Here is a 26,258-nt window from a genome sequence, read left to right as displayed (position 1 = left end):
GAACCCATGTCTGAGCTGGTTACAGAACAAAACAGATAGGAGTAAAAGCAGGATTTGAAAAACAGTATCATTACACAAGGGAGCTTACAAGTTTTCACGAGTCCAGGTGGCCACAATGTTGAGTCTGGGCAAGTCAGCTAAGGCCATGCAGGCGGATGGCAGTAGGACTCAGCCAGGGTTCGGGGGGGGGGGGGGTGGGCAGCAGGAAAATCAGTGAGGGGGAGGAACAGGGAGATTTATACTTTACTGAGAGAATATGAGCCTCCTCAGGTGGGGAACTAGGGCAAAGAACCTTGATGGAAAGCTTCAAAACTAAGTGCGCAGGACATTAACAGGCATTTGGGGAGACAAGTTCCCAGGTCATTTGAGAAAAACTGGGGGAACCAAAATTAAACTGGCTTCTTCACTGGCTACATAGGTCAGTAGGATACCCCAGGTGCTGTCTATGAGCCCTGGATGCATATTACCCAGAATGCATCTGGGGTAGATGCGTCTACCCTGGAATGCATATTAAAGTGTATAGCACAAAGAAAAACAGTTGACCCCTGAATAACATGGGGGTTAGGGGTGCTGACCCCTGTGTATGTGAAAATCCACATATAATTTCACAGTCAGCCCTCTGTATCTGAGGTTCTGAAACCATGCATTCAATCAATGCTGGATTACATAGAACTGTAGTATGTATTTATCAAAAAAAAAAAACAAACAAAACCCTGCATGTAAGTTGGACCTGTGCAGTTCAACCTATATTGTTCAAGGGTTAAGTGTCAACTTATGAGTCCCATCAATAAGAATAGGTCTTGACACTGGGCCAAATGACTTCTAAGAAAAGAGCCCTTCATTTCTACCCTGTTATAGACAGAACTGGCCTCACAGTGTTTGTGAATGGGTTTGGGCCTGTAATTCCAGGTACATCAGCCAGAAGTGGGAGGAAGACAAATTCTGGTGGCTCTGGGCAGGAAGTAGACTGAGTTAGCTTAGAATGACTCTCCATTCTAAATCCTTCTAATGCCAAGACACTGACACAGACCTCCATCTGAGCATGCTCTGAGCTTTGTTATTAGGCTCCTTCCCAGTATCATAGCCCAAGTTCCTGTTCCTTGACTTAGCTGATCTTCCTGCTCTTTTTCATGTTTTAACCAACTTATCCAAACTGAATTTCTGAAGCATCTCTATTACCATGTATATCAATATGCTTGAGAATATGATAAAGTCCCAGGGCAGTGTCAGGCAGTTCTAGTTCCAGCATTAAATACTGTGCTTCTCTAGTTTCAACAAAATATGAATAAGAAGTCATATAATAGGATAATTAGGAAATATAGGGTTTCTTTTCATCAGAATTGACTTTCAGGTATTTGTAAAGAGTTTAGAGCTATTTTACTTAAAGAATTGCATGCACATCTACATACCACATGATAGAAAATTTCCCTATTATGAAAGGTATTTTGGTATACATTAAATGAAAGTTAATATGCAAAGCTTTGTAATGCAGTAGAAAGAAGACCAAATATGGAATCAAGACATTTGATTGTGAGCCCCAGTGTTTGCTCCCTACAATGACCCAAGACAAATTATCTGATCTTTCTAAACCTCTGTTTACTTATCTATAAAGGGGGACACGACTGAAGCAACTTAGTAGCAGCAGCAGCAAAGGGGGATAACCATCACTGACCTCCCAACTCCCCATGTCCACATGAATCTCAAATGAAGCAATATTTGTCAAAGTATTGTATTAACTAAAATTTCTCAAAAACATGAGCCGTTGCCGACATGATCACTGTACCTTCATGTGTACTCCCAAAGAGATGTCTACTTCTGATGACCACTGTCCACACTGGTGCCTAAGCCTTAGATACAAACTACTGCCCACATTATGGGGTTTCTGATTCGTGCTGAGGAAGACTGATCCCTAGTCTCTATTATGTTCTCTTGATCCAAACTTGGCTGACCCTCTTGGCCATAGTGTAATCACTGGGCCAACTACTGACTGAGGCAATTCTCACAACTAGGGCTGGAAACTATCACAATCTCTTTTTAGCCAAATAATTCTATATGCATGGCTGCTTAAGCAGCACAAAACTCTTTCTGGCAAAAAGAAGCAAATCTCACTCTAAACACAATTCTCTCCATAGTACTTTCACTGATGGAACACAAATATATTTCATATTCATGTTTTGAATGGTAATTGAACATGCACAACATGAAATAAAATAGCACCCTTTCTTTTGCTAAAAACAGTTCACTGCTTGTCCAGAAGAGGCCTTTTCTCTTCTCTTGCTTTATGTTCCTTATTTCAGAGAGGCAGAGGTTTTAAAATGGTCAACTTTAGAAACTGATAAAGGGTTAAACTGCTGTGACACAAAGATTCTCGTATAGCTTAGATTTCCTCTTACACATACATAAAATGGAATATGGGAGATGACTGAATCATGACACTCTCAAAATAGTCCGACTAAATTGTTCCTATTTTCCCCAGATTGCCACTCTGTGACATGACAGGTGCTAGACCTTTGTTAGAGAAAAGAGTCATTCTGTACATAGACAAGAAAAGAAAGTCTCTTGTGTCTATTTCCAGAGACCTCTTGGCCAGGTTGGGAATAGCATTAAAGGCTGAGGATGATGTCAAATCATATTTTTCTTGGTCCAGCAATTTTGTAGGACATTGAATAATGGGTATGTAATTTATAGAAAAAGGAGTTTTCTCCTTCTTGTAAGACTATTAGAAAGGGTAGATAAAGAACCATTGTTCTCTAATCCTTCCATGACAGATACAGGAACAGAAAAATAGAATTTATCTGGGTGTAGAAGTATTTTCAAATAAACCTTTGTTTTCGTCAAGAAAAATCAAATGGAATCTTTGAAATGGCAAACACAGTAATTGTTGAAAGCAAAAGGTCACACTAGATTAATTTTATTGAAAAAAAAAGTGATAAAAGCTCTTTCTCCCTTTCTAAAACTAATTAAAGAAGCAGATGAAAGAACTTTGCTATGGTAAACATGCTGTTCAGTGAAGCAGGCTTCCATTTAATTTCATGCTGGGCTTGCTTAATTATTGTGCAAAACACAATTGGGAGGTTAGTAAACTTGTATGAGTGTGAATGTGTACATGGGTTTGGCTGCAGACAAAGTCCTGTTGAAAAAGCAGAATAATTTTAGTAAAAACATACTCTTACCTACATGGAGATGATCTATGGGAATTTATATTACATCTAAACAAAGACTAAGCTATTACTTTGTGTTTGTTCATATTTGCATTCAGGCTATCTCTTGGAGGAAAATACTGCATGTCTAAAAACATCATGTTGAAATATAAATATTTTGCTGTTTTTAGAGACTGGGACTATAGATAATTAAAGTTTTGATCATTTTGCCCCTTTTATTACTATTTGAGGTAAAAATGACTGAAGCAACATAAAAGAGTTGTATTCTAGTCTTTGTTCTGCCTCAGTCTGATCACTTGTCAAACCATGTAACCTCTCTGGGGTTTTGCTATTCTTTGTTTGCAACAGGCTGGTTTAGAAAAGGTGATTGTTATTATCCAATTAAATTATATTTAGAGGCTAATATATTCCTGAGCTAGAGGAAATTCAGCTCCATTTAGAAATCAGCTTAGAAAGGACCACACCCAGATACAAAAGTCCAAGTATTAGAAGGAAGTACAGGACTACAATTGATGTCTTTACTTTTATGACTCTTACCTTTTATCTTGTAATGAGCACATTTAGGTGTCCAGGGAAATATGTAAGTAACATCGGCAGAAGAATAAATCACAGGCAACTTACTTAAAGGATTTGTGTCCTACATTTACTACTCTTTATTATATACATTAAGAAAGAATTTTTAAATGCTTCATTAAAAAGCAGTCCATGATTATGCATACCTTTTAATCCTATGTCAAAAGATGTGCTTTTCAGAACTTAGATATTTGCTAATGTAATATAAGATAATGACCAAGCACAACAATTTTATTCACATAGCTATGAAGTCAATTAAGTGCAAGTTGATGATTTAAGAGAGCATTTTAAGCATTTCTTACCTTAATTTCCAGTACATTTTCATTGCCTATTGAGATCATTACTGGCTTTTCAAAAGGCTTAAACACAGGATTATGTACATAAATGAGATCAAAGTATTTGGAATGGATCCCATCTAACATGAAGAAGGCTTTGGTTTTCAGGGGGAGTTGAAGGTTCAGCTGTTGTAGTGAAGGAGTTGTACAGCAGATTATCTCTGAATTAGAGCGATGGTGACATGCCTACAGTAAGACACCAATTATTCACTGTAAACAGAACACAGCTTGACAGCATCAATAGCAACTTTCACATTTCACTGTTTCAGACAATCAACTGAAAATATACATTATATGGAAAAAAAATCTCCATTTAACTCACTAATGTTGAAGAGCACATTTCTGGAAACTTGACGGATGTAAGATTATCTAAACAATCCAGCCTTAAAGGAGCTACAAAGCTTCACTTGCTGGGAAGATGGATGTTATTCTATCTGAAGCTGTCTCTTTCCTCTGTCACTTTATCTTCCTTAAGAAGATAGCACAGTCACCAGGAGGGTGGCTGCTTATGAAACAGCTATTGCAGAGTGGGAAGCTGAACTTTGTGCAATTAAAGTCCTGTTCGCATCTTAGCTTTAAACCAAGCTTTAAGAATTAAGCCAAAGCCCTTACTTGGAAACTCAGTTGCCTCATTTAGAAATAAACATTAAAATGTTATTCACAGTGTGGAATACTACAAGGTAAAGTGCTTTGTCAACTGCCAAGCACCATATGGTTTACACTATAATTAATTATGTAGTAAGATCATCTTATTAGTGTGTTTTAAGCTATCAATTACTGAGTGCCAGGTTCTGTGCAAAATACTTTACAAGGCTGGTGTCATTTAATTCTCACAATAATCCTATGAGGTAGGTGCTAGAGCTTTTTGAGGCTGATATCATCAGACCAGGTCACAAAGCTCTGAGTAGCAAAGTAAAGAACATAAATCCTAGACCACAAGACTCCCATGCTGTGTGGCTTCTTGTTCACTCTGTATTCTACATTGGTCAAACTTTTCCTATCCTATTTTACAAAGGTTCTGCTATTATTATTTCATGTCCTTTCATCTTTCATTAAAAATTTTCCCCTTTGTAATTCTGATTTATAGAAGTTTGGAAAATGTGGTTTCCTCTTGATTGTGCCTAGACGAAACCAGCAACACAAAGTGGTGCATTTAAGGTTAAATGGTTGCATTCCCCCCCCCCCCCCGCCCCCCCCGCCCCGCCCGCAAGGAAAAGACAAACAAGCAACAACATCCCTTAGATTTCCTTTTCTTTGACAAGTAGAGTTGGAGATAAAACAATTATTTATGTCCACAATAGAAAAATACTCAGGATATACAGAAAAAGCACAAACAAAATTGGATATTTGATATTTTCTTTTAAAAATAATTTAAAAATTGTCCTATATTGAAAAAGGTGTCCTATATGCAGATAAAGAAAAATGATATAGACATAATATGAATAAAATATTATTTAGTTTTGTATCAAATCCACATTACAATGCTAAAAGCTATCCTATGATCTTGAAGAAAGGAAATGAACAACTTTACTGCTATTACAGTAATTTTCTATGTAACAAGAAATTTGAAAATTAACAAACTTCTGGCTTCTGGGGCATAATGTATGTTAGCAAATTAATACGCATTTTGTTAAGAAGGTGATCAATATTTTTATTTTAAAAGATCTGAATTTGTTAGACTGGAAATTTACTCTGGCTGGATCAGTAAATCTAAATCAGACCTGACCAAGAGCTTTTATCTGTTAAATAATGAATGACTTCAATTCATCATGGTCAGCTTCAAATTCTACAAGAAGCAGGGAATATGGAAAGAACACAGGCCTCTTTATGAGATTTTTTTGCAAACAATAGTCAAATAGACCCACTGAATTTTTCATTCCAGTCCAAATTGAATCCATTGTTCTATTGTACTAATATCTTTGTGGCTAAAATAACAAAGTTTACATTTCCAGATATACAAACAGATAAGATTCTAATCTTCTACTGTTGTTTCAATCTTCTTTGTCACACCTAGGAGGTTTTTAAAAACTACATGATTACAAATGAATGGATGATGTCACGTGTCATCATAATGCTGGTGAGGCAGAGGGAAGAAATCTTAGTCATGGTTTTAATAACGTAAGCTCAGTGTGAATTAGATAAACTAATAATTTATAAGACTTCAACTTTAAAAAGTCGCATGCCAACACCAAAGGGGGTTACTGTTATTTTTATTGGTTAATAAAAAATTGCTATGCTTTGTTGTGGAGAACTGATGTCCTTTAAATTAATAGTGGTGGTATTCTAACTTTGTTTGTGGCCATGTGCAGGGATTGGTTTCAAAGCTCTCTACTTCATATGGGGACTCCCTAGAGTATAATCTCTCAGGAATATTATAACAATCTAATAATACTCTTTAGAGGTGATGCAATGTGGCTGATTGAGAAGGTCAAGAAAAATCTCATTTGAGATGACCTTATTGTTTGGTGATTTGGCTTGACATTTTTAGCCCCAGATTGGTTTTTGTAATTAAAGCACACTGTGGCCTTAGCCTTCAAGAAATATTGGATGCAAACCTAAAAGGAAGTGCTGTAATTCAATCTATTACCTCCCCAATCAAGACCCTGCCTGAGAGGGGGCACTTAGAAACTTTCATTCTATGTTACATGTACAAGTTTGACTAGATTATGGGTATTTTATATCAAAGAAAAACAACAAAATATATAATCTTCATAAATAACTCCAAACTTCCTATAGTCTGAAGTAAAACTGCCACTTCAAATGTGACCCCAAACTGTCAGAACACAAAATAGGCCAATTTAAGGAGGAATTCAGTTAAATTCTGATAGACCTTGCAAATAAAAGAAAAAAGGTGAAGAAGTGTTACACATCATACCCACTCTAGGACCTAAGTATTTTAATGCTCTTTTTCATTATTTGATAACATGCTAACAAAAGAACAAGAGGCATGGTTAAGAAGGATATGAAAGAAAACACCGTACCACATAGGAAGACATGGATGCTTTGGCAAGATTAAAGGCTTTACCCAGGGGTTTTATTAGACCAAAAAGGTTGATGTTCTATGGGGCATTATAAAAACGGGGATAGGAAAATGTTATGGTTTGAATGTTTGCATCCTCCTCAAATTCACATTTGGAATCCTAATCCCTGACATGACGGTATTTGGAGATGGGGCCTTTGGGAGCTAAGTAGGTCACAAGCGTGAAGTTCTCATGACGGAGTTAGTGCCCTCATAAGAAGAGACACAAGAGAGCTTGCTTCCTCTTTCTTTCCCCTCCATGTGAGGATACAATGAGAACATAATCAGCTGCAAACCAGGAAGTGGGCTCTCCCCAGAAAGCCAGATCTGCTGGCACCCTGGTCTTGGACTTCCCAACCTTCAGAACTGTGAGAAAAAATAAATGTTTGCTGCGTAAGCCACTCAGTTTATGGTATTTTTGTTATAGAACCCGAACAGACTAAGACAGAGATGATGTAGTTTGCATTTGTACTGACTGTCTTTAAAAAACACTGCCTCAAGTTGATAATCATTATTTGTGGCTAAACATTATGTGTGAGTGTGTTTTATGTTAGCCTGAGACTAGATATTTTTAGTCATTGAGTTAAAAAAATCCTATTTGACTACCTGCAAGGAAGATAACTAGAAGACATTAAAGGCAAAACTGAAATGTCTCTGGTACCCTGAAAGCTGGCAGTACAGGCAGAGATGCAGAGCTCTAAGCACAACTATCACGTGGAGGACTTACCACTGTAAAGTTCCTTCCGGCTTCATGCACATTTATTACCATCCTTAGGATACTAACTGAATTCAGGTTTTTTCCAACACCTGTTATTGTACTCCCACCACTGGCAAAATAAAATAGAAAAACAGCAATAAGAGGTTCTTTCTCTATCAAGTATTTTAAGAGAGAAATGAAATTAAATCACATGTAGTAACTACAAGTTACAGACACAACTGAAGTCAAATGAAAGTTCAGTGGTAAATTTTCTTTGGAAATAACTTATTTAACCTGGAAGTATTTTAAAAATTCATTATTTCATGAACTGAAGGAATGAATTTCTCTTTTTATTCATCAAATATGCAAAAGAAATATTTTTTCCTGTCTGAAAAAAATACAAAGAAAAATGAATTTAACTACTGTCGCTAGACTGATAGAAATAACAGAAATAAGGCAGACTGAAATGGGTCCAATGAGATACTGATTTAGAGGGAGTCTGGTATTGGCTCAGACAGTAAAGAATCTGCCTGCAATGTGGGAGACCTGGATTTGATCCCTGGGTCAGGAATATCCCAAAGAGAAGGGAATGGCAACCCAATCCAGTATTCTTGCTTGGAAAATTCCATGGACAGAGGAACCCTGGCAAGCTATAGGCCACAGGATCACAAAGAGTTGGACAGGACTGAGCGATTAACACACTGGTATAGGGAAAAGCTGTGTGTAAAGTAGGCAAGGAAAAATACACTAAAATGGACAGAAAAAGGTGGTGACTCCACTTTTAGGCACTAAGGTTAGTAAAGAATTAAAATGTACATGATATAAGTGCTTACTTAAATACTATGATATACAGTTAAATTGTTTTAACGAAATCTATTTAGACTAGAATAAAATGGCATGAACTAGCATTGATAAAGTCAAATTGTACTCAGAATCTGAATGTAGTTTTCACTCCTGAATTGGAAAGGTATCCTTCAAAAGAAATGCAATAGTATCAAATCCAGAGATACAACTATCTTCCTTTTGACTATTTGGCAGCCAATCAACCTCAAGTTCATTATTTTCTTATACCCATCAGAAACTTTTACTTACCTGACAAAAGATTTGGTGGGATGTATTTCATAGACAATGGGGTCTTCCCGGTAAATGAAGCTGTTCACCTCTCGGTTGGCTAAGTCAATTTTCAATTTAACAGAAAACTCACTTGGAATGCTTTGGGCTGGGGTATAACATTCGAGAATACTATGTGAAACACTGAACAAAAAATTAAGAAAATGGATCTTCGTTATTAAAGACACACATATATTAGAATTATATCCATAAATCAAAAAGGACATCAGTCAATAGCTCCTAAATGGGAATTTCTAGGGGAAAAAAAGCTCTTTTTAATGTACGGTGTTTGCATTTGACTAGATCCCAGACTTACCTTTGTTGTAGGCAAGCCATCCAACTTAAAAATATTTGGGATTTTAAGCAATTTTTAAAGTTTTGGTACTTGATTTAAGCTTTCCCAACTCCTAAGAAGCAGAAACGTAACTCCCTAACCTATCTCCCTCGTGCCTCTCACCACCCCAAAGTGATCTGATCTAATTGTAAATCTTGATGGAAATGTTTATTGTCAATTACCAGAATCTCACAGCTTATAGCGTAGGTGGGATAGTATAACAATAAAGAAGGTGGATGGGAAGACAAACTTAAAAGTGGAATTTATAAACCATAAGGGAAGGGTAGAAAAAACAGCAAAAAGGAGTAGAGGGATTCAGGAAGGAAGAAGTTTTTTAAGGTAAGGTCAGTAAATAATAAACATCTTGACTTTTTGCCACAAAAGAACAATATTTTCTTGATTTGTTAGGTACAAATATTAAACCGACTTGACTGATGAAACAAAAGATAAACTACAACACCTTTTTAAAGTACATGTTTTTCCACCAATTGAAATGTGTCTTGAATTTCCACTGTTTAGGTGCTTTCCAGTTAATGTAAGTAAAGTGCCACCAGTTTTTGGACCATAATTTGGAGAAATACTTGTTATTATAGGATCCTGAATGAGAGATAAAAACAAAATAAAATAACCTGTTAATTTTATAACTCTAAGTAGATTAAGTAATAATTAAATATCCTAATTCACGAGAAAATGAATGCCTAGACTTACCACATAGGAAAATGTACTATACTGTACTGACCCGCGACTGTTTGAAATAACTATGGACATATTGAAATGTTCATTCATGGCAGGACCAACTGTGCATTTCAACCTGAAAAAGTAAAGTTTTATATGTTGTAAGTCCAAAGGCATTTTTCTGGCTTGGGTGTTTTATATTAAGGGTTATTATCTCCAAATAGTGAGCTGACTACTCTAAATAGCAAGCAGAGTTTCCAGGTAAGCATCAAGACTGAAAATTGTATAGCTCTATTTCTGTACTATTATGCTAAACTTTATATTGACTGTCTTGTATTATTCATACAGACAAAACAGGAAATGTTAAACATTATCGATGTAGAACGCACCAATTGAAAAGTTCATAATAATCTCAGTCTAATCCTATACAATTGTAGGCATAATGTTTGGCATACTTAAAGAAATGGTATTTTGATAGCATATGAAACAACGGGCTGATTACAACTAAGCAGAAATCTCTTCTTCAAAGTATGTCAAAAGATGCATTTTTGTGGTTATACATGTTTATTTAATAGCAATAATGATAAAATAACAATAGGCTTTCCACAAAATTATTTTTAAATTAATAATCTTATTGTAATCCTAAAAAGCATAATTTGCTTTATTAAGAAACTTTTAAAAATGAGGAATAATTGTGCCTCACTTTTATAGGCTCTAATTTATAAGCAATGAGCAAGAACTTACAAGGGGGATTTCTTGAATGAATTTTTTTGCCATTAAGCTAAACAAGTATGACATTAATTGATGTTTTGGCCTCAGTAAAATAAGATGAGTAGATTTAGATCTTTGCATAACCCTGGAAGGAATTCTACTAGGTATAAAATAACCACTTGAAAGAATAGGTCAAACTATAAAACTTTAAATGTTTGGTTATTGTTACTATATAATTAAAAATTTCTGGGTTCTCTGTTCATTATGGGATTCAGATCTTATAGAAGTTACAAGTAGGATCCAGTAGAACAGGCACAGGTCTTGGATCAAGAGAGCTGAGTTTGAAGGCCTGTTCAGCTCTTCCTCTCTGGATTACCTCTACTAATCTATCTTTCTGAACTTCAGTTTCCATCTTTGTAAAATAGGGATAACATTGCTATTTCCTGAGATTTGGGAATGACTACATGAGATACACTCCTTTCTGGCAAACCATTCTAGTATTCTTGGTTGGAGAATTCCATGGACAGACCATGGGGTTGAAAAGAGTCAGATACGACGGAGTGACTAACACTTTAACTTTTCATTACAGTGTCAAGATCAGCTAAATATAAACTCATCAAAAACAATGAGTCTCAAAAGTGTGATACAGCTGCTTCACTACATTTCTGAGATTCAGAAAGTGAATTTAGAAAAGAGGGTTCATATTGAGCTCTTTTCTGATTTTTTATAGAAAAAACTGTTGGAAACAGTCTCTTTATGGAAGACTTTTATTTTTTTTTATGGAAGACTTTAGATGGACCAACCCCAAAAAGTGCCAATCTTTCAAATCTACCCAGACAATTTCTCAAGTGTTGTGACAAAAATGGTTGAAAAATTCCCAGATGCCAGATTTTTCTTTTCTTCATTTGAGTAAGCTTACTTTCTTCCTCCTTAATCCTGGTGAGTAAATAGTTTTTAAAACAAAATAAATCCACAAGGGGAGTGGTGGACCAAGACATTTTTTAACTCAAGAGATGGACTTTTGGGGCAAGTTTTACAAGTATTCATTCAAAACTAAAACCTGTTTTCCAACCACACCCTGGCCAAGTGTTTTTAGGTCCTTACATGTTTGTTGTGCTCTCACTTAAGGTTAAGGTGCAGCTCTCATTTCCAAGGAGAACTCTGGTTTTCTTCAAGTCAAATTTATTATTCCTCTTGAATCCAAAGTCCCAGCCACAAACAGTCAGTGTTGTCCCTCCTTCAAGGGGGGCACTAGTTGGAAAAACCTATAAGGACAATATAGAACTTAAAAAAAACGAGCACATTATTATCTTTCATATGTGTGGGAAAATTTTCACCATAGGAAAAAGGGGATACAAATCTCAGAGAATCTGGAACAAACATTAAAACTGTCAGGTTGATGAAACAAGCTGTTTTCAGAAGATTCAGAGATGGGAGAGAGGGCAAATTCAGCCTAGGTGTGGATGAAAGGCCTTTTTGGGATGAAGAAGACACATTTTAGGCCCAAATTTTATGTTTTATATAAGCCATACTTTTATATGCTTATATAATCTGGGCCTCCAGACTGAACTCTGATCAAAACTCCTGCATGGGTCCTAGAAGCCGAGCACTGATACATGCCTTGTTCTGAGTACCAGCTGGGCGTGTGCTACAGGCATGCTGTTGCTATGGTATTCTCCACCCAGAGGAGAAAGTCACACAGTAAAAATACTTCTTTCTGTACCCAGTGTTTTCACGGTTGCATTTAAGAGCTATCAGAATATCAGTCATGTATACGGTATTTAATACATATATGCCGTTCATTCATTCACTGCTGCTGCTGCTGCTTAGCCACTTTAGTTGTGTCCGACTCTGCGACCCTATGGACTACAGCTTGCACAGCTCCTCTGTCCATGGGATTCTCTAGGCAGGAGTACTGGAGTGGGTTGCCATGCCCTCCTCCAGGGCGTCTTCCCAACCCAGGGGTCCAACCTGGGTATCCTGCATTGCAGGCCAGATTCTTTACCACTGAGCCACCAGGGACGCCCCTATTCATTCACTATTTATTTATAAATCATCTGCCATGTGCTAGGCATCAAAAAATGAATAAGTGAACTTATTTTACTTAATTATTTATTCTTAATTCACATCTATTACTAACTCCCATTTTTCCCCTTTAAATACAGTCACTATTTGATAGATACCAGCTGGTTAGTTAACAAGTTAAAAATGATGTAATATAGTCAACATATTCTGTTAGAAATAGACAAAAGCAGAATTGGAGAGGGCCTCAAGTGTGATCTATATTGCAGCAAATGTTTCTAATTATTTCTTTTGGCATCATTGTATATTACATTTCTAGGATTGACTTATTTACTTCAGGCTCAGTATTAAATAATAATAGGTTCCTTTTATTATTGCAGGTTTATCTTTGATGTATTAAAAGTAAAATGAATTCATTAATAAAAATTTGGCAACTGTGATACAAGATAGCATTGGGCTCTTATAAAGTCTACAAGACAACTATTTTTAGGCTAAAACTATTAAAACAAAACAAATTTCCATGTTAAAAATAAGCTTCTCCTCGGCAGCTTTGTGACAATTGAGAAAGGAAATGCTCTTTTGGGGGGACATATTGTAAATTGTGCTGTAAAGTACAATGGTGGGAAAACAGCACTGCTATACAAGCAACTCAAAAATCAGTAGGGGTATTTGCTAAAGACTAGTTAGTGAAAGTTCACGCATTGGAGAAGGAAATGGCAACCCACTCCAGTGTTCTTGCCTGGAGAATCCCAGGGACGGGGGAGCCTGGTGGGCTGCCGTCTATGGGGTCACAGAGAGTCGGACACGACTGAAGCGACTTAGCAGCAGCAGCAGCAGCAGATAGTGAAAGTGTAAAAGTGATTATTTTACACTTTAGAAGAGCTTTTAGCAAAATTCAAATCTGCAAATGTTACCATCCCTCCCAAGTAAATAATCGCAAACCAACGTCAAACCCTTGTTGTCAAACCCCTGTAAAAGTCTTAGCCTAATGCCTTTATATAGCTACTTTACCCATGAAATCCATTATACAGTTGTGCCTTTCATGAAAACTTACCTCGTCCATGTCTAGCCAATGAGAATTGCTAGAAAAAAATCTTTTTATTATTATGTTAGAAATTCAGTAGGAGAGAAAAAGACATCTAACCCTCCAGGGCTCTCTTCAGCCTGAGGCAGTTACACAGCTGCTATTTCCTCTTTTAATGAGGAGTCTTCCCCACTGAAAACAGCTGCCTAAGGCTGACGTTGGCCTGATCCCACTGCCTAGATCTCCCCTTTCTATGTAAAAACTGAAGTCTGTCACTCCACATTCATCATCGTCACTTTCTATATAAGACAAAGGGATTGTGTGATGATTTCAGAAAAGACACTGAGAGTTGTTCAATTGGTGTGCTGGCAACAGACATGGGTGCTATTAATATAAAACCTCTGTGAGATCATCAGGATTTGAAAGGCTAGCTCTTCTTAGCTTTTCTCTCCTGGCTGAAAATTAGAGGCAGGCAACTGAGCTTTTCTGCCTTAGTTTACGGGGTAACGTTCACTCTTCCGGGGGAAAAGGAAAGACATAGTCTTGGACTACACACCCGGGGACAGACCCAACAATGGGCTGGCAAACTGTGTTATCCTGAAGGTAGAGAAACTCTGTGAGGAGGAAATGAGTGTACAGCATAAAGCCACAGAGGCAGGGTCTGGATAGGGTAGAAATAGCCACAAAAATAACTATTGTCCTTACACAGGTGAAAATGATTTAAATGATCATGTTTTCAAACCCATCAGGATAATACATGAGAAAATTAAAATAACAACAACAATCTTGGAAAATTAAAATCTGTCTCTTCAGTAAATGTCACAAATATATTGGTGGCAGTGTACTGCAGACAAGAGATAAAATATCTCATGTCCCTCATAAGATATCACTGCTGCTTCTTATCTGAGTCTTCTGATCAATTAATAAACTGTTTTACTGTCTCACAGGACTGAACTCTAATCCTACAAGATATGACAATTTTATCTTAATAAATTCAGAAATATTGGAAAGTGCTCTTTCTTTTCTGAAGCATTTTTCATTGCTCTTTAAGTGCAAGATCAGATAACATGTTTGAAACAAAATAATGGGCTTGCACTCCTGAAATATTTCATACGTGGAACTGCAGAGAATCTCAGCCACTGAACATCATGTACCTTGAAAAGCAGGTTGACTTACATTTATAGGAAAGTGAAACTCTACACATTAGCTGGGTTTTGTGCCTGCAGCATTTAAGACAGATAAGAAAAAGATGAATAACCTGTCTTACTCTGTGCAGTAAAAACGCTAAATGTCATGCTCTAGTGTAGCATGAAATCTTCCTAACAACTATGAACCAAAAGGGATTTATGGACTCAGCTGCATTACTTTCTTTCCAATTGTACGGCCCGAGCCTCAGTGAATGGTGCGTGATACAACCCAACCTTTTAAAAATTTCCAGTTAGAGTGCTGGAGTTAGGGACGGTGGAGGAGGGGAGATTCAAACGTTATGAGAGAGTCTCTGGTTCCAGAAAATTCTAAAATATTTATTGTTTTTAACCATTTTAATGTAGCTTTCATTAATATTAATAACAAAGGTGGCAAACTGGTCAAAGTTAGATGTTTCATCTGTACAGGTTCTCAACCTGCTCTTTATTTAAAACAGCAGGTTGGTTGTTTTTGAAATGAAATTGTTGTGATTTAATTGCACATGCATACATGCACACAAACACACACACATACACACACACACACACTCCCCATACCTTTCAGGGAATAGCTGCATTCGGATTCTTGGTGTCTCAAACTGCCAAAGCTACGTTTTTTTAAAAGTATAAAACTGCATGTGGTTTTAAAAGTGTATTAAACACACAAACAAAAAGTGCATAAACACTACAGATCTAAATTTGTTATAATATCTTCTCATTTATTCTCTAGCTGATCAAGCTGAGGCTTAATAATTGTGTCACACCTAACAGAAAATGATTTGGTTTAAAACCCAGTCACCCAGTACAAATCTTTGCCCAAACCGTAGCTAAATGAAAACAGCCATGTGCTTGGGGGCAGATCCTGTTCTAACTTGCACACTCTGTTTACTTCGGCTTGAACCAGGCGACAGACCAAGATCTTTAACTTGATTCTTTCACATGCATCATTTATTATTACCAAAGTCCAACTGTTCCATATGCAGGCAGAGAAAACACACACTGAGTCCTTACCAGGTTAGTAGCTTCAAGCAAAAAGTGTTTGAATCAAGAAAGAAATTTTTACAAATTGCCATGGAGATTTTCAGAGCACCAAATACATGCTTAAGCATAACAAAGCAACAGAGAGAGAGTGTGTCTACAATATCATGGTCGAAGTCCACTGCTAGAAGCTCAGTTCTCTAAGAGCAGGAGGCACTTTTGTCTTGTTTGGGAATTGTCCCCCAGTGTCTAGAAGAGAGCCAGCTGTGTGGTAGGCACCCAATAAATGTTTCTGGAATGAATTAAAGAATGAATTGGCTTGCAGAGTATAGAGGTTAGTGAGGTTATCAGCTGTGTCTTTACTTCTCTTCCATGAACTTTGAGAGAAGGCACACAGCTACCAATGTGTCCACCATCCACTTGCCTCCTAACTAATGAAACAGCCACCGTCTATGTGTTAGAAGGAACAAGACCCCTGGTTTGCCTGCTCCAGCATGGAGCTCTTGGACCTCTAGCTTGCACAGTCCAGGTTAGGGTTCTGTGTTATGATGACTAGATCCCTATGTATGATGGAGGCTTATGTCTGGGCACCTGGTAGATAAAGTAGCTGGTGAGGAATCAGAATGGGCAGGTCAGAAGGGAACAGGTCCCAGTGTGAGGGAACGCGGAGCAGTGTTGCTCTCTAGCCACTACTCTTTTATTCACGTATCTGCGTAAGGAGAGCAACTGCCCAAGGAGAGTGTGAAGCAAGCACTTCAAGTGCAGGGTCCAGGGGCTTGTGCCCAAAGACACCCTAAAGGGAGAACCTGGAAGGAGGTGGTACTTCGGCTGATGCCTCACAGACAAATGAATACTTTGATTTTTGAATTTTTTAATCCATGGGATTTATGCTTTCCAAAACAAAACACATATGACAGTTGTCAGAGACTCTTACCTTGTAGATTGTTGGCAGACAGGTCTCTTGAGTCCACGTTCCACTGGGGCATTCCTCCAATCGCACACATTTATCATGGCACCAGCCACACTGCACAAAGGAAGGGGCGGAGAGGCACTGACTGCAGGACTGGAAATGTTCACAGCCCAGGCCATTCAGCGGGATTTTGGTGATCTGCGAAGACAAGTGATGGAAAGAGCTTCCAGAGGGGGGTTTTGCTTGCTTATTAAATAAAAACTAAATACATCAAAGATACATATAAATATAATTTTACAGAGTCTAACAGAGATGCCACTTATGTGTTCACATCATGTAATAATGCTAATGTGATTAAACTTAAAAAAATTTTTTTCCTTCCCTCCACTTTTGGCACATATGTGATAAAAGTAACTATTACTGTCCAGTGAACACAAGAATTATCACACAATGTTAGAGGTTCTATTTAGTGGTGACAGTGAGATGATTTTACTTTGTAAAAAATATTTTATTTAAGTATAGTTGATTTACAATGTTGTATTAGTTTCTGCTATATAACAAAGTGAATCAGTTATACATACACATATATCCACTCTTTTTTGATTTTGTTCCCATACAGGTCATTATAGATTATTGAGTAGAGTTCCCTGTGTTATACAATAGGTCCTTATTAGTTATCTATTTTATTTGTAGTAGTGTATATATGTCAGACCCAATCTCCCAATTTATCCCTCCCCTGCTGAGATGATTTTAAAATAACAAGAGAGTATAATTTAAGCTGCTGGAAAACACACTTGAACCTCTGGGAAACTCTAAGTAAGGTTACATATCATTCTGGCATCAAAATGCACCTCCTCTCAGGGAAAAGGGATTACTGGCCAGCAAAATCTCTTCCAACGTACACTTCAGGAGTTATCTGCAGGCACTAGAATTCTGCCCTTAGGACTGTAATTCTCATTTTGTGTGTTTGTCTTTCTCATTGAGAAATATAGGACAAAAGGAGAAGTTTACCTCATGAACATGACCTCCCATAGGTCCAATTTTCCCCAAGTAAAAATTTAACTTGATTTTAGGAGATGCCTGGAATACTCAGGAAAGAGCTTCATAGAAAAGAGGTAAATCCAGATGAAGGGAGAAGTTAAAAAGGACCAGGTGACACTGGCTGTAAATATCCACTCAGGAGGAACCACATTGATGGAACCTTCCTAAGAAAAGGGCTTACCTTTTTCCCTGTGACAACCAGTGTATAGCCATTCTGGTTTAGTGGGTGCTCCACAATCACTTCTGGAGACACAGGGTGGGAATCCAGGAGAAAATTCACGTGAGGAGTTAATGATCCTGATCGAGAAACCACAACCTGAGAAACAAACCAGAAAGCACTCTTAATCCAAGAGTCCAACAAGCTCAGTTTAAATACACTATCAGGGGAGAACATGGATGATAATGGTAATACCAGATTAGATGAGCTCATGGATGTTTGAATGATATGCCCAACAGCTTATTGCACTGTAAATCAATACATCTTCTAATCTCCTGCCTTGAAGACTATTTATCTGAACCCCCAAGACAGTTTTGCCTATGATCTTTTAATGATTTCTAGGAAAGGAGATCTTCTAGCCAATCAGCCAGCACATGCAGACACATCCTCACGATTGTACTGGGAACTGGAGGAGCCAAAACTCACCCCAGAAGACCTCACTTATGCTACAAGGATTCTGGATTATTTTAAAATCTATCCTCCTGACCCTCCCACCGGGCAGCCTCTCTTGACCTTCCGGAAAGTGTAGCGAACAGGGAGTCTAGAGACCTGGATTTGGTTCCAGCTTTGCTACCTTTTAGCCATATTTATAGATCTTTTGAGGTTGAAATAGGCCCTCAGCTAACTTTGAAATGATGTGCTGTCATTTCTTATAAACCATGTCCCATCGTACATTATTACTTAGACTATAAATAAGGTTCTGTTTCTTGGCCTGGTTTTATAATAAGACCTGATGGTTTTAACAATGTCTTAGGAGATTTGATAAGTGGTGTCATTCTTGCTGTCAGGTATTTCTAATTTGGGATGGTTCTCAGCTATAAAATTTCCATCAGTCCAGTCGCTAGAACCCAGTAATAATGAAGTCCAGGTATAAGATCAGAAGAAGGTGAACATGCAGACTACAGGAGAGCTTAGACGCACTCTCATTCTTAAATAGGCCATATCATTCTGTCTTCAGGAGGGTGCAAAATGCTGAGCATAGCTCTGGGCTTGAAACTAACTTTATGAAATTGCTTGACACCCAAATACCCTTTTATGTTTCACTGAAAGGGTATTTGTTTGCCATGTTTGAGTCATGGGACAAATGTGGGCATCTGTGAAATTGAGACTAAATAATAAACCACTTCTACTTCAGCTTTCTTATCCATAAAATGGGAATGAACTGCTTAGTACTCTAACAAACACACAACATAAAAATGTTCTGGGGAACCAGTAGTAAATTTTTTCTTCAGCACAATAAAGGAGCTATTTACCCTGAAACAATTTGGGAAGATTCCCAAAATCCCTCATTTGCTCCCACAGAGTGGACTGTTGATAGAGAAACGAACCAAGTTCACACAGATCCAGAAAAGTTGAACACCATGACATTGTTTTTGCAAACATTTGCTCTACACCAAACACTCAACACGTTCAAAACAGCTTCATTAAGCAGGGTGGCATGTTTGCAGAGAAGTTAAGTGACGGACCGAAGGTCATTTGGTTGGAACGGGAAAGAATGGAAACTACTATTATCCCTAAATTTAGGGCCAAATAGTTATTTGTGACTTTTGTAGGGAATGCAAAAAAGTTCAGTTACCAGTCCGACCTCCCGCTGGTGCTGGTTTCAAGCAGAATACCAGAACACCAGATGTCTAAATCTTCTATAGCAAATTATTTCAGTTAACCAATTTTTTCTATCTTGACTTACTTCCAGTGCTCATCACCTTTTGTTTTTCCTACCCCTCTTGCTCCCCTGCTCCCCATTTTAAAAAATATTTCTCTGATTGTTGTCAATCACTTCAAACTGCAAAGGGAAAAAAATTCCTTTTCTCACACACAAGTAAAAACCAAAACAACATATTAGCCTCTTTTAATAACCTGATTCTGTTCTCTGCCTCATTCTGTGCTTTCTACTTCACTGGAGAGTATTCATCCTTCTGAACCTTCCTATGGATATTTGAATTTTGTGTCTGTCTCTCTTATACCTTCCATTCTATTCTGACCTCCTACATAACGATCAGCTCCTACTTTTCGATCTCTTTAATATCATTTCCCACAATAAGCAATCTCTTCTTAATCTAATAGCTCATCATCTTCGACTTTGGGCTTCCCTGTGGCTCAGATGGTAAAGAATCCACCGGTAGTGCAGGAGACCTGGGTTTGAACTCTGGGTTGGGAAGATCTCCTGGAGAAGGGAATGGCTATCCACTCCAGTATTCTCGCCTGGAGAAATCCATGAAGAGAGGAGCCTGGCAGGCTACAGTCCATGGAGTCCCAAAGAGTCAGAGACGACTCAGCGACTAACACTTACCCTTGACTTTATTAAATATCTGAAGCCCATTCAAATAGCCATTTCCCAGAAAGAATTAATATTTCTCTTTTCACAAAGATGCTCTTTGCACCGCTGGAACTTGGATAGATTGATTTGGTTCATTATCTGTTAAGACTCTTTACCTGGAGAACACCGTATATGATGGGTACTGAGCCAGGCATTGTGTTAAGTGCTTTAAACAGGTATTTTGTTTCACAATAAGCCAAAGGGTAGGTACTATTATTTTCCATAAGGAAAATATGATAGAGAATTTTAGCTAGAAAATACAAGTCAGGTTTCCAAGGAACTTTCTCTCATGCCAGAAACTGTTTGCTTGACCTCTTCTTAAACACTCAAATATACTCTTGGAGCACCAGAGTAAACACCAATAAAAAACTTCAACTCTGAGCTCCCAAGAGCCACTTGTGAGTCAAAGCATTAAAACAAATTTCACAATATATTTGCCTTGCCAAATACTCCTTGTTTCAGTAATCTTGGCCGCACAAGTTAAGTGTGCCCAAAGAGAAAGACTCCACATCTAAATAGTTTCTGATAGCACAGAGGAAATGTTATTAGTACAGCCGACAAGTTCAACTTTTGATCATGAGCTAGGATGAGTGTGGCTTGGTATAAAAAATGAGATGAAACAGAGAAGACAGGAAGGCTGGGGAAAAGTGAGATGACTGCCTGGAGTTTCAAGCAGAGATCATGTCACAGATGCAAATACCTTTTCAGTTGATCATTAGCCCTTTCTCTGGAAGGATACCTATTGCTATAAAATGCCATGAATGCATTTCTATCATTAACTCCTCACTTTCTCTTCTTGCCAAAATTCTAAGTAATTGGGTAACCACTTTAACTCTCAAAATACTCCTGAAGCAATGTTTGCAAGAAATAAGGAGTTCCTTTTGGTTGTCATGGAGATATTTCTAAGGACAGAACAAAATCCAGCATTTAAATTTAATTCTTATGATAAATCACCTGGTAGTCTTAGAACAATTAGTAAGAAACAGAAGACCAGCAATTATATTTTGAGTTTCTACTGTGTTGACAATTAATGCTCTATAAATGGGATCCCACAGAGTTCTCTTGCCCTCTTTCCACCATGTGAGTACACAGCAATCTGGACCAGAAAGCAGACTCTCACTAGACACCACATCTGCTGGCACCTTGATCTTGGAATTCCCAGCCTACAGAATTCTGAGAAATAAATGTTTGTTTTTTAAAGCCACCTAGTATGTTAATTTGTTACAGCAGCCCAAACTGACTAAAACACCAGCAATAGGTTTATATCTTAAGTATGTGAAAGAAACTGATATTTGTCTAGAAAGGAATCAGATATGAAGAGCTTTGTTTCAACCAAGGTAAACAGTGAGCTTTCTAGAACCAAAAAAATGAAACATAAGAAGTGGAAATCGCTGATTGGTGCTGACAACTTAAAATTAGAAGTATTAAGACAAAGTACCAGGCAGCAAAAGTTGAATTAAATGAAACTTTGCTTTGTTCTGTCACTCTTTTTGATAAACAGGCACAAGTGTTTCTCTACCAACCTGACACTACAAAGGCCAGGATATGTACAAATAGCAATTTTCTTTATGATTATAACATCAATGTGTGTGTCTCAACTTTTTGAAATGAGTCAAAGTGAGTCGAAATGAGTCAAGACCAAATTGAGACCAAGCACCTAAGAAATAAATAAGCTAGTAAATTTGTAACAATTTAAAAAATCCAAAACTTTCAAATCAGTATTTCAAATATAATGACTATAGGATTAGTCAATCTATACACAGAGTATATCTATCTGAATTTCAAAAAGGCTAATGATAAATATATTTCATTTTAAAATGCCTCTCCATTTCTTTTAAGTAAGCACCTAAATAAGAAATTCCAGTTATTCCCTGCTACTAAAAAAAAAAAAGGTTAGCATTTTCCAATGTTTCAAATACTTATGATGTTTTAAATTTCTATACTATAACAATTTATAAGCTGTATGTATTTCAAGATCATGCATTAATTCATTTTAGGAGACTATATACGAACTAGGCTTAATTTTTTGCTATGGACATAACTCTGTAATTATTATTTACAATAGATGTTTTTTTCCTCACAGAAGAAATCTCAGAATCAATGAAACATATTTTCTTCTAAAGAAATATACCAAAGTTACTGTTCTTTATAGATGTAAGTAAATTAATGATGTATGCCTTAAAAAAAAAAAGGCAGATGATATTTTTATTTGATCATTTTATAAAGGAGAAAGTTAAGTCAGCAATCTCTGAAGAGAATGTGGAAGTTCAGACTTAGTTTGGCTGTGTCCCTGCAGGCTGCTCACAGCATTGATGAGTTGATGATCTGTGTCTACATAGTCTAAAATAGCAGTAATCCCAAATGTAACATGCTGCAGGCTTCAACACAAAGCACTGAAATACCATGATGGTGGCACAGGAACTGAAAGAATTTGGAGACAGCAGGTCAATAAATAAATTGATTCTTCTTACTGGAAGTGAGTAATTACTCTCAGGTTCACTGATTACTAACAGAATCCTTTAGTAAGTAATGACCATTAGCTAAGGATGTCTTTTTAGGTGATCCCTACCTCTTGAACTTTCTTGCTTAAGACCAACCAGTCCAGTTAAGAGAAAAGGGCTTATGGGTGGTAACAGCATCACAGAAAGGGGGATGGGGGAAGAGAAGGATGATACCAAAGAATCTAATGACATCTATGACAGCGCTCAGGCAGTGGCCACTGTATGCAGACAAGCCAGTGAATGTGGAGATGAACTTGCAAAAAGTCTGGAAAGTGTGTCCCCACCCCTACCCCATCCCCATCCACTCACTCCTGGCCTGACAGTCATGCACAAATATTTTAATAGCAATGCTTGCATCTAGAGATTAAAGGCCTTATATAAGTGCTGTAAAAAAAAAAATCAAGCAAGCATTGTTTTTGGATGTAGATTAGACGAGGAGCTCAGAAGGGGAGATGTGGGCAATCCCTGTGATTAGTCCTGTGATCTTCATGAGTATCCCGCTTCCCTCTCCCACGTAGCCCTGCACTCTGTTCTCATGTTCTCCAGCCTTGTTCTTTTCTACATCCCCACCCCCTCCACAACTTGTAAGAAGCCCTGTTCTTACTGTTTACTTACACTATCTCCAACATTGTTTATCATATTATTTTACTTCAAAGCATCCCAAGAGAGCAATCACACAAATAAAAACTGTTTTTGAAATCTAGATCTACATTGACGTGGCTCTACAGATAGACTGGAATATATGTACACATTAGTATATTTAGACATAGCTGCACCTGTATGAGATAAGTTACATGCTTAAATGTTAGAAACATGTCAAAAATGTCTTCTCTTCCATACATACAATGTTGTTAGCTAAACAATATAAGTCTTGCTAATCAAATAACCACTGTGAAATACCTGATTCACTTTGCACCCAACAGCTGGAGCTGAAGCTTGTATTCCCAGCCAGAGCTGAACATAAGCACAATAGGAAAGGCAGAAACAGCTGCAAACTCTTGGGAGAAAACATTTGCAAAGCAACTTTGCCTTTAGGCTTCAGGGTAGGAAGGAAGTAAAATCATTCTTCTGTTCCTTTTCATGTATGGCAGCTGTCTTTGGGGAAAAAAATTATGTCCCTTCTATTTTGTAACAGAAACTTCATAGTATTATTGAAACATGGATTGTAGAAACTTAGGCTTGGCCACAGATTCAGCACTTCAGCGCAGTCAAAACATTTACAGAAGTTAAGTCACTGCTTGGATAGATTAGGCTGGATGGTCCCCAAGTTTCTGCTGTACTCCTGACTCCATCTCCAACATTATTTGCTGTAAACAAATTGGATTTTAGTGCTGGTGATTCTTTGATCCTTTAAATGGTTTAGGATTATTTACATAAAATTTTACCAAATGGAATTCTCTTAGGCAAGTGGCAGAGAAACAGATCCTCTCTCGGTGAGTCTCAATAGCCTTGTGCCTTTTATGTCTTTGTTTTCTCTAGGTATCAGGTACATGTTTCTATCTCCCCTACTAAAAATTTAGTTCTTCCGAGGAAGGTTCTCTGTCACAACTTCTGTTGCCTCATTTATTTGCCTAGTAAAGCATAGTTAGTATGTTCCTGATATATAAGGAATGAATTGAGAGTTACCTGCTTTCAAAAAATCAAAGATATCAGTGCTTTTCATAAGAAAAGTATTTATTTAAATACTTATTTTCATCTTTGGCTTTAAAAAAATCAAGGATATCAGTGCTTTTCATAAGAAAAGTATTTATTTAAATACTGATTTTCATCTTTGGTGTTATGGATACACAGGTATACTATAGCTTCTTTGATGAAAATGATGGGAGATAAGAATAAAACATTTGTTACAGCATTTCTATTCTAATGAAACTGATATATATATATAACATACCACTTGGTGAAATCTGAAATCTGTCACACAGAAGAATTTACTCAGTTATTAAAGCAATCTATACAAAAATGGAATTTTATTAGAACTTCAGAAGCTGGAAATAGGCCATGAACCTTGTGATGTGAAAAAGTGTCAGACCTAAAGTGACTGTAGAAAGCTTATCAATATGCAACCGGATTGGTGAGGTAATACACAAAATAAAAAAACGAAAGCAGAAAAAAAGATAAAAGGAGGCAGATGAACATAGGGAAGCCAGTAAGAATTCAATAGATGCTAGCTTCAGTTATTCTTCAGATTTTTCTTGGAATTCTCTAGAATAACATCAATATCAACTAAAAACACATATAAACACCAGATAAAAACACACATTCTACAAGGATAGTAGATATGACCATATTTCAAATTTGTTAAGAGTGCTGGTCTGTGTGGGATGGGGCTGGGCATCTCTCCTTAACATTTTGAGGACAGAGTTAAATGGTTTGAAGTGGGTAAATAGGAACACTGCCCTGGGAGAGAGGGAGCAAGGAAGAAAAAGCATAGTTAGTTGTGAAGCAGTGTGAGGAGGGGGGACCAAGTGCGGGATCATTTAGATCTATATGATTCGTTGTGAAGTGGGAAAGTTTTATTTACACGTTTTATGATTTTGCAAAAATTCCACCAGGCCCACTAGTACAAGAACATTTGATGCATATCCAGACCACTATAAAGACAGTGGTAGTTTTTAAAAATGTGTTTTGTTAAAGAATATAGATAGAGAATGTACAAATGAGCAAGTCATAGGAAAACATCATCATCTTCAATTGCTTTACAGTCATTTCCTGACCAGGATGTTAATTATGTCGAAATAAATATCTCCCTTTTAAAGAAATTTCTAGTCTTTGTGGAGAGTCAACATTTCCATAGATACCATCGTCATTGTGCATTAACTAAGAATCTACTAATGAACTCATGTTGAAAGCACTACCAATAACTATTAAAACAGTAAAACAGACCCAACATGAGAGCATCTTAATTTCTGCAAAGTGCTAGGGTATTTGTATCTAGGAGACATGATAACTGCGACTCTGAAATGTGAACTTTTATTGTATGGGAATACTGTTGCTATCCATTAAAAGCATTTCTTAACAAAATCTGGATCTTTTCTCCCCCAGTGTTTGCACTTCTTTGTGTCTGACCCCATCATTTTGCAGAATCAGAAGAGCTGGAGTTACAATGGGATTCTGATGATAATGTCCCTTCCTAACGCCTGCCAATATTTCTCAATGATGTGAATGTTTCCTCTCATGGAGACGCACGGTTCACACAATAGCTCTCCTTTGATTCGTAGCTTCCCCTGAAATAGGAAAACATCGCCTGGAAGTGCTTTAATTGTTTCATTTTATTTTCCAATCATGTGATTTAAATCATGAATGGAAAAGAAAACCTCAAACTGTTCCAGGCAAGAAAATTAAAGCAACCACATTTAAACTGAAAGCTTTAAGAATTTAACAAAAAAGGGTCATACACATCAAGAAAGGGACTAGGCTTCATTGTTTTGCTTTCAGTCTGTGTCTCTAGC

General features: G+C 37.2%; 1 protein-coding gene across 4 annotated transcripts in view; it reads right to left on the bottom strand.

Moving 5' to 3' along the window:
* Positions 1 to 26,258, bottom strand: part of MET (MET proto-oncogene, receptor tyrosine kinase) — a 110,921-nt gene that overhangs the window by 27,374 nt on the left and 57,289 nt on the right. For all 4 annotated transcript variants that reach the window (XM_070468771.1, XM_020874467.2, XM_070468782.1 and 1 more), the window contains 8 exons: positions 17,956 to 18,090; positions 16,758 to 16,931; positions 11,720 to 11,880; positions 9,938 to 10,040; positions 9,690 to 9,826; positions 8,878 to 9,039; positions 7,816 to 7,915; positions 4,037 to 4,255 (listed from right to left, as the gene is read on the bottom strand). In XM_070468771.1, coding sequence (XP_070324872.1) covers positions 4,037 to 4,255; positions 7,816 to 7,915; positions 8,878 to 9,039; positions 9,690 to 9,826; positions 9,938 to 10,040; positions 11,720 to 11,880; positions 16,758 to 16,931; positions 17,956 to 18,090 — 1,191 coding nt within the window. The remainder of the gene's footprint in view (positions 1 to 4,036; positions 4,256 to 7,815; positions 7,916 to 8,877; positions 9,040 to 9,689; positions 9,827 to 9,937; positions 10,041 to 11,719; positions 11,881 to 16,757; positions 16,932 to 17,955; positions 18,091 to 26,258) is intronic.

Source organism: Odocoileus virginianus, chromosome 1 (genome assembly GCF_023699985.2).
Source record: "Odocoileus virginianus isolate 20LAN1187 ecotype Illinois chromosome 1, Ovbor_1.2, whole genome shotgun sequence".
NCBI lineage: Eukaryota > Metazoa > Chordata > Mammalia > Artiodactyla > Cervidae > Odocoileus > Odocoileus virginianus.
The sequence above is the reverse complement of the archived record's forward strand: the minus strand, read 5'-3'. Positions and strand labels throughout refer to the sequence as shown.